The sequence below is a fragment of the Amblyomma mixtum genome, chromosome 8, assembly GCF_055824585.1.
Source record: "Amblyomma mixtum isolate Tamu chromosome 8, ASM5582458v1, whole genome shotgun sequence".
NCBI lineage: Eukaryota > Metazoa > Arthropoda > Arachnida > Ixodida > Ixodidae > Amblyomma > Amblyomma mixtum.
Window position 1 is genome coordinate 147,578,037 of NC_143019.1, and position 9,369 is coordinate 147,587,405.

The following is a 9,369-nucleotide window of genomic DNA, read 5'->3' on the forward strand; positions in this document are numbered from 1 at the left end:
CGATTCCGTGAGGCAAAATTACCGAGGCTAGTTCTTTCTCAGAGATGGGGTGCTTACACAGTTGGGACTTCAGAATCTCAGGTGCCTCAACACTTGTGAGCTGATGTTTGTTTCTATTTGGCTGTCTCCACACAGCAGTGGGTGCTGGGGTGGGGTGGCTGGTGGGACGCTGTTTCTGTGCTCCCTCAGCGACCTGTATGGCCACAGGGACTGAGCAAAGCAGGTTTGCTGTACAGTTCACACGTTTTTCTTCATGCTTTTTTCCACACAGGGGACATGCTTTTGTGGAACTACTATTCCAGGGGTGTGCGAATATCAAATTTTTCGAATACGAATCGAATACGAATACTTGGTTCCGAATATCGAATCGAATATCGAATAATCAAGGACAGACGCATTTAACCCCTACCAAACATTTATTTCAGCACTTAAGAACATTACACCTCAACTATCGATGAATAAATGAACACCAGAGGTGTCTGTGGCTGCACAAAAAGTACCAAAGTCTCGAACATTATTCTTAAAAGAGTGGACATATCAGAGAAGATGGCTAGTACACAGCATTGATTAAGGCTAGCTTGCCATCAGCACAAAAGCGCGTTGCTGGGATGAACATAAAAGGTTGTCGTGAAGGAAAACCAGCTGCTCCACATGGTGTGGCAGAAGTAGTTCCCTTCTACCTGAAACGACTCCTCCAGCCACAGAAAATGCCCTCTCACTTCGCACTGACCTGACACATATTGCGAGGTACTTCGTGCACAGCTTTGACTATACCAGCTTCGCAGGTATAGCCACAAAAAAGCTCACCAGCGCAGTCAGCTACGGCACTTGAAGGAAGGAAGAATTTTCCTTCTTCCATGCGCATTGCTCTGGGCGCCGCCATGTTATGTATCTGTTGAAAGGGCTTGCGGACCGAAATGAACACCGATGCTCACAATGAATATTCGGCTAGATACGAATATTCGCGTCAGGTCGAATATTTGAAACGATACGAATACTTGGATTTCGAATCGAATACGAATACTAAAAGAATAATATTCGAAAAATATTCGAAAATTTCGAATATTCGCACACCCCTATACTATTCACACATGCCTCTCAACTTTTCACAGGAGCAGAAAAGACAGCACCCACTCTCGTTCCAACTCTTTTCAAATAGTGGGAGATCACACGATGAACATAAGGTACCACTGTGGTGTGCCACCTTTCAAATTTTTCGACCTGGGGCCCTCTGCTACTGAGGCTAAAAAGTTGAGAGGGTGTCCTGTGGCTTCTCAAGTGGACAATGAAACCTGTCCAGAAGAGCAAGTTGCTGGGCTAGTTGGTGCTGTTGCATCGTGGTGGAGCAGCGCAAAGGACGGGACACAGCGCCTGTGTACGTCCTCGCTTGCTTCTTCTGTCCCGTCCTTTGCGCTGCTCCACCACGATGCTGTTGCCAGTCCTGTGTCGAAGCAAGACGTGAGGGTGCCCCATTTCACAAGTTTTGAATGTGTGGAACTGTGGGGAAGGAGTAACAGGTCTTGGTGCACGTGTGCGGGAGTGCAGTGTCGGGGGGAGGAATTTTATCGGCCACCCCATGTGTCACTTCCAGACGTGATTTACTACATTGCACAAATTAACTTTTTAGGCCCGTTCATTTAGACTTTGGTATAACATGTAGATAAAAGAATTTTCATACCCTGAGCTTGGCACATGATAGCCTTAGTCGCTTATGCGCCATTAGCTGAGTGGCAGTGCATCGTGTGCAGGGGTTGAGGAGATTGGGGTGCGGGAGCTGCTGTCCCTGGTGCGGGGTGCCCGCTTCTCGGCGGAGGAAGAGGAGCTGCAGCAGCAGCTGGTGGAGGAGCTGCTCAACCGGCAGCAGCAGCAGCAGCCGGGGGGCGAGTGGCGCAAGCGGGGCCCCGACCCGGAGGCCCACCTGCGGCGGCAGCTGGCCGACCGGGAGCGGGACCTGGAGGCCGAACGCCTGCACACCCTCTCGCACGCCACCAAGGTATGCATGTCTGCCTTTCTGGTGCAGCTAGAACGTGTCAGTCTGCCCCAAGTGGACCAATATTGCACCTTACCTGCGCCAATAAGAAGACGCAGTCAAAGGAAAACAGCTATTTTTAGAACCATTCTAGCTTTCAGTTGGCAACCTACTAAAACATTTCTGCAGTTGGCAACCTAGGACGGTGGTGGGCTGGCTCGTGGTAGAATTTAGCAGCCAGTTTATATGGAGCATGGAGGAAGAAAAACTCGGGAGAGGCCCTCGCTACCCGAGTTGCACGCCAACAAGTGTGCCAGAAGCCATGTGCTTTCGCAAGGACTGCAGGCATCTTTGGCCGATGGCGCCAGCCACAGAGGTCTGCTGCACACACGCAAGCCAACAGACAAGCAAGTAGAGGGGGTGGGGATGGGGAGCCACTTCCAAAAAATGTGACCACCTCTCCTGGGTTCTTTCCTTCTGGAACTCCCCCTGCTCCCTGGTCCATCGCATCAGCACACTGGTGCCTGGGCAGCAGGCAGACGACTGCGTCTGGCATTCTTATTGGCTGCGCCATCGGCCCAGCAGTCCTGGCGGAAGCACGTGACCTCCGGCACACTTGTTGGCGGGCAGCTCGAGAGTCTTCCTTCCCCCATGTTGCATCTCAAGGTTGCATCATGTCGGTCAGCCCTGAAGAGGTCCAAGCTTTGTTGTAACCAGGGAATTTCAGCCTTGCTGATTCACTTCACGAGCTTGGTGAATTTGCCGAAAATTCCATGAAGCTTTGAGGTGTGGTTCAACTTGGATGTCCATATAGCGAATTCCTCAATATTACCAAGTTCCCCAGTGCTGCCCCCATTTCAGACCTTCATGTAGCGAACGTGTTGTGGCGGTTGACCTTGATGTAACGAACTGGCATCTCTCTGTTAGTGCTGAGCCACTCAAGGTTTGGCAGAACCACGGAAAGTTTCGTGACGATAAAGCACGAACTGACATGAGAGGAAGGCCGCTCGGGATGAGCGGCTGCAGTTTGCACGATGCAGCGTGCTCTTTCTCTTTTGGAACGTCATATCACGTGGCGCTACAACAGTTCATGCTCAAAAGCGGCGAAAAACAGTAGGGCATAGCAGGAAAGAAACGACACGAGCAGTGCACGTGATTCTGGCGCCAGTAGCTGTGGCGTGTCGGGAGTGGGGACGGCACTTTCCCGGAGCAACACCGAGGGCCAGACCGAATACCTCCGCGGTCATTCTATGGCCACGGTGGCCACAGAATATAGCTGGCAGGGCTATCAAAGTTATTTAATAAATAAGTGCAAGGTAGCGGACATAAGGAAGTTTAATATGCAGAGAATCGAGCAGGCTCTAAAGAACGAAGTTAGCCTAAAAGCGGTGAAGAAACTAAACATATATAAAAACTAGATTTATGTGCTAGGAGCCAAAGAGGGTGTTATGTCATTAGCGATCTCGATAAGATAATTAAAGTAGCTGAAGAGTTCTGCACAAATCCATTGAGCAGCCAACATAATCGGAGCATTAATGAGAGAGGCAGTAGAGCACAGCAATGGGACATCCCACCAGTAACGAGGGAGGAAGTAAAAAAAGGCTTAGGAGCAATGCAAAGTTTTGGTTTATGCTTTATAGGGGTTTAACGTCCCAAGGCTATGAGGGACGCCGTAGTGAGGGCTCCGGAAGTTTCGACCACCTGGGTTCTTTAACATGCTCTGACACCGCACAATAGTACACGGGCTTCTAGAATTTAGCCTCCACCGAAATTTGACCCCCGCGGCCAGGGTCGAACCCGCATCTTTTGGGTCAGCAGCCGAGCACCATAACCACTGAGCCACTGCAGCGGCGCAATGCAGAGAAGGAAAGCAGCTGGTGAGGATCGGATAACAGCAGATTTGCTGAAGGACGGAGGAGAGATTGTGCTCGAAAAACAAGCCACCCTGTATACGCAATGCCTTGCGACCTCGAGCGTACCTAGAGCTTGGAAGAACGCTAACATTATCTTAACTCATAAGAAAGGAGACGTCAAGGACTCGAAGAATGACAGAACGGTCAGCTTTCTGCCCGTTGCCTACTAAAGCATTGACTTAAGGTAATCACTAATAAGGTCAGGGCAACCTTAGACTTCAATCAGCCAAATGATCAGGCAGGTTTTTTTAAGGATACTTGATAATAGACCACATTCACGTTATCAATCAGGTGATGGAGAAATGTGCAGAATATAACCAACCCCTATATATTGCCTTCATTGATTACGAGAAAGCATTCGACTCAGTGGAAACCTGAGAAGTCATGCAGGCGTTGCGGAATCAGGGTGTGGAAGAGTGTTATGTGAAAATATTGGAAGGTATCGATAACGACTGCACAGCTACCATAGTGCTTCATAAAGTCAGCAATAAAATTCCAATACGGAAAGGTGTGAGGCAGGGAGACATCTCACCTGTGCTATTCACTGCCTGTTTACAAGAGGCATTCCAAGGCCTGGATTGGGAACAGTTTGGTATAAATGTGAATGGAGAATAGCTAAATAATTTGCGATTCACCGATGACTTTGTCTTGCTAAGCCACTCGGGACATAAACTGCAAAGCATGATCAATCAGCTAGACAGGCAGAGTAGAACGGTGGGGCTAAATATTAACATGCAGAAAACCAAAGTAATGCTCAACAGCCTGGCAAGGGAACAGTAGTTTGCAATTGGTGGCGAGGTCCTGGAAGTAGTAAGAGAATATGTCTACTTAGAACCCTGATCCGGATCATGAGAGGGAAATAACTAGAAGGATAAGAATGGAGTGGAGCGCATATGGCAGGTTCTCTCAGATCATGAATGGCAGTTTACTATGAATATCCCCCAAGAGAAAAGTATACAACAGCTGCATCTTACTGGCACTCACCTATGGGGCAGAAATGTGGAGGCTAACGAAGAGGGTTCAGCTTAAGTTAAGGACAGTCTGTGGAAAGAAAAATGATAGGTGTAATGTTAAGAGAGTGGGTGAGGGAACAAACATGTGTTGGTGACATCCTAGTCAAAATGGAGAGGAAGAAATGGGCTTGTGCAGGACCGCTGGTCCTTGAGGGCAGTCGAAAGCTGGGTGGGCGTAGTCAGGCTGAGCAGTGCCCTCCTTCTTGCGCAGGTGAAAGAGTTTCATTTCATTTCATTTCATTTCATTTTATTACCTTAAAGACCCCTCGCGGGGTATTACATAAGGGGTGGGTTTAGCAGAAAAGGTACAAGACAAATGCTATTTGTGATCATGAACAAAAAATGTTGTTTAGATTGCTTGCAAATGATGAAGGACAGGTGATGTCGACGATATGCTGGGGAAGGCCGTTCCAATCTTTAGCTGCACGTGGGAAGAAGGAGGCTGAAAAAGTAACAGTTCGGGCACGTGGGCGAAAAACTTGAAGCGTGTGGCTAGTGCGGTGAGAAATGTATGATGCTGGCGTGATGTAAGGGGCACGGTTAAGTGATGAGTAAAAGAACTTGTGGTACAGTGATAGCGTGGCTATGCGACGACGAACGGAAAGAGCCGATAGTGCTGATTTGGCTTTTAGGGCTGAAACACTGACGTCGTAGGAGTAAGAAGAATGAATGAACCTTGTAGCGCGGTTTTGAACGGCTTCTAGATCGTTTACGAGGTTAATATGATGCGGGTCCCATATGGCGGATGCATATTCAAGTCTAGGTCTAATGAGTGACTTGTAGGCGAGCAGTTTAACGTGATGTGAGGTGAGGCAAAGGTGACGTTTAAGAAATCCCAGAGTTTTGTTAGCCGATGATATCACGTTAGCAACATGTGCATTCCATGTTAGGTCATTAGATAATGTGACGCCTAAGTATTTGAAAGATGATACAGATTCTACGGACTCGTTAGCGATTTTGTATTGGAAGGCATGACTCTTTTTGCGACGGGTGATGGAAAGAAGCTTGCATTTGCTAGGGTTGAGGGTCATAAGCCAATCTGCGCACCACTGTTCAATTTGGTTAAGGTCCTGCTGGAGGGCTTCTTGATCAGTTATGTTTGTTACTTGGCGGTAAATTACGCAGTCGTCAGCGAACATTCGAATTTGGCAGGATACATACTGTGGGAGATCGTTAATATATATTAAAAACAATAGGGGTGCAAGAACAGAGCCTTGTGGGACGCCGGATGTTACAGGGAGAGGGTTGGAAAACTGGTTATTTACAACGACTGACTGAAACCGATTTCTTAAGAAGGCCTTGATCCAGTTTAGCACGTTAGGATGAAGGTTTAGAATAGAAAGCTTTTGTATTAAACGTTGATGTGGAACTTTATCAAATGCTTTAGCGTAATCCAGAAAGATGGCGTCAACTTGAAGGTTAGCGTCCAGGTCAGCATGTAAGTCGTTGAGGAACATGGCTAGTTGTGTTTCGCATGAATACCCCTTGCGGAAACCGTGCTGGGATGGATGGAAGAAATTGTTAGCGTCTAAGAAGTCCATTACATGAGAGTATATGACATGTTCCATGATCTTGCAGGGGACGCTGGTTAGAGAAATAGGACGGTAGTTCAGAGGGGAATTTTTGTCACCTGATTTGTAGAGTGGAACGACCTTCCCAACTTTCCAGTTTTCCGGAATGAGACCTGTAGAGAGTGATTGCGAAAACAATAATTCAAGGCACACTGCACTGATACATTTCGTGTTTTTTAGTAGTTTAGTGTTTATCTCGTCGATGCCGGCTGAAGTTTCATTTTCTCAATTAAAGACGAGATGCCAGTTGAAGAAAAAGTTATTGCGTCCATCGGTGAGGTGGCATTAGTAGGAGGTATCCTTGGAGGCGGGTTGCGCTCCTGTGTGAAAACTGACGAGAACGCCGTATTGAAGATGTTAGCGCATTCTGTGTCGGAGACTTGAATACCGGATGCATGAGTGAGAGTGATTGAGTGTGATGGTGCGGGATTGATGATGCGCCAAAATTTTTTGGGGTTATCGCATAGCATGCGCGGTAGGTCGCTGTTAAAAAATGAGTGTTTAGCTTTGGTGACGGAAGTCAAGTATTCTTTTTCGGCTAAAAAGTACTTCTCCCACGCTTCGGAATTGCTTTTAAATTTGGCAGCGCGAAAAAGCCGCTTCTTTTTATTCTCCAGTCTTTTTAGTGTCTTAGAAAACCAGGGTTTAGAGCGATTTTCACGAAAAGTTATTCTAGGGATAAATTTTTGTGTTAGTTCATGAAGTTTATCTTTAAATATTAGCCAATTCTCGTTAACAGATCTCTGGTTATAACCGGCTTCGAAGAGTGGGAGAAAAATGCTCAATTCATGATTAATGGCATTGTAGTTACCCTTGTCATACAGGGTGATTGTTTTCTTTTGTGTTTCATGGCGCTCGGTGCGGAAGGAAAAATCTGCTTGAATGACTTTATGGTCGCCAATGGGCTCTAAGTATGTAATGGATGACAAACTGTCAGGATGAGAGCTTAGTATTAAGTCTAAAATGTTGCTCGAATCGCCTGCGATGCGAGTTGGGCTGGTTACTAGTTGGTAAAGATAAAAGTTCAAACAAACATCTAGAAAATCCCTTGATTCTGCACTGATTGGCTGTGAATGAGAACGGTTGAGCCAGTTTATACCTGGATAATTAAAATCACCAAACAGAAGAATATGCGCGTTCGGATAAGATATCATGAGCTGGTTTAGCATATTGTTCAGTTCACGAGAAAAGTTTGGGCTAGTATGCGGAGGCCTATAACACACGCCGATTATGACTGAATGCGGTGAAGTACGGCACAAAAGCCACAGTATCTCTAAGTTAGATGCAAGATGGATGGGTGAACAAGATAATTCTGGTCCAGCAGCGATCAGCACGCCACCTCCTCGAGAATCTGTGCGGTCCTTCCGATAAACAGAAAAATTCGGCAAATCGGCAATAACTTCAGCATCAGTGATATCATTAGTAAGCCAGGTTTCAGTTAATAACAGTATACTGCTGTTAGATGATGTGACTAAGCTAGACACGCGTTCTCGTTTCGGCATTAGACTGCGAATATTAGTGTAGGTTACAGAGAACGAAAGATGATTACTTGGTAAAGTGCGGGGACGGGTATTGATTACATTTGGGGGAGGTGACCGCTATGGTATCTCTTTAACCATCTGCGATGAGATATCGTAGATGTAACGCTTAGTACCAATGTGCAATGTCTTGTAGCGAAGTGAAAATTTAGCTTTTTTTGCTTTGGCAAATGCTACAAGGTGGCTACGCGCGGTTTGGACAGAACGAGAGAAGTCTTCGCCGATGCTGTAGGATGTGTTCTTTAGTTTCCGGGCATTTGAGAGAATATTGTCTTTTGTTTTGTAGGACGTGAATTTGGTTATTATTGGGCGGCAGCGGTCGTCAGAGTGGCGTCCAAGGCGATGAGCGCGTTCTATTTCTTTAGGGTCGATTGATATGTTAAGGCGATCCTGGCAGTGTCGAATGATGATTTCTTCAGCCTCAGCATATGTTTCGGTCGCATTAGTGTCTTCAAGGCCATAAAATATTAGATTATTCCGCCGCGATCGATTTTCGGCGTCGTCTAGGCGTGTTTCTAGAGCAGAGACTAAGCTGGCTGTCTGGGCGGCGTTAGTGCGGACAGTATCAAGGTCTGTTTGTAAGGTTTTTAGGGTTTGGTAGTGGTTCTCGAGATCAGTCATTCTTTCGTTCAGATTGGAGATGGTTTGGTTTGTCGTTAGTAGTTGGTTTTTTAGTTCACCCACATCGGCGATGAGTTGAGATAGACTGGCTGAAATTTTTTGCAGCTCGGCAAGAATGGCGGCAGTATCAGGACCGGGGTTAGTTTCAATATCACCGGATAACAACAGAAGAGAACGGGCAAAATCGGCAACGATAGCACTCAGTCACTGAGGGCTTGGTAGCTGCACTAAGAAGTAGTTACTAGTTTTTTTTGCGAACAGGCTGTATTGTTCACCAACCTGCATTGTCAGGAAGAGCGGATTAGTGGTCTTTGCCATGGCACAGCCACCAAGCCCACGAAGTGTCGTTGACGGATGCAGCGGTTTTATAGTTGAAGATGATGATGTCGACTGTGATGGGGCGATCCAGGAGGCAGCGAGGGTAGGGCAGATCCGTGGCGGCGTGTCGACGGCAGCGGTGACGTTGACGCAGCCGGCCTCAAATCCGCCGCAGCCAAGATAAATCGGTAGGGATGACGAACCCGACTGCGCAGTCGTCAAGCCAGGCAGAAATGCGACGATGATCGTTACAAGCACCTGCATTGTCAGGAAGAGCGGATTAGTGGTCTTTGCCATGGCACAGCCACCAAGCCCACCAGTCAGGCTGAGCAGTGCCCTCCTCCTTGCGCAGGTGAAAGAGTTGAGGCTGGAGCTGAACCAGCAGCTGACCAAGGTGCAGCAGCAGGAGAAGAGCCTCAAGGTGAG

General features: G+C 47.3%; 1 protein-coding gene and 1 pseudogene across 9 annotated transcripts in view; one reads left to right on the forward strand and one right to left on the reverse strand.

The window, feature by feature from the left end:
* Positions 1–9,369, forward strand: part of LOC149334738 (uncharacterized) — a 148,400-nt gene that overhangs the window by 53,463 nt on the left and 85,568 nt on the right. For all 9 annotated transcript variants that reach the window (XM_089555356.1, XM_089555357.1, XM_089555361.1 and 6 more), the window contains exons 6-7: positions 1,749–1,993; positions 9,296–9,364. In XM_089555356.1, coding sequence (XP_089411482.1) covers positions 1,749–1,993; positions 9,296–9,364 — 314 coding nt within the window. The remainder of the gene's footprint in view (positions 1–1,748; positions 1,994–9,295; positions 9,365–9,369) is intronic.
* Positions 7,760–9,252, reverse strand: LOC149334739 (uncharacterized; annotated as a pseudogene).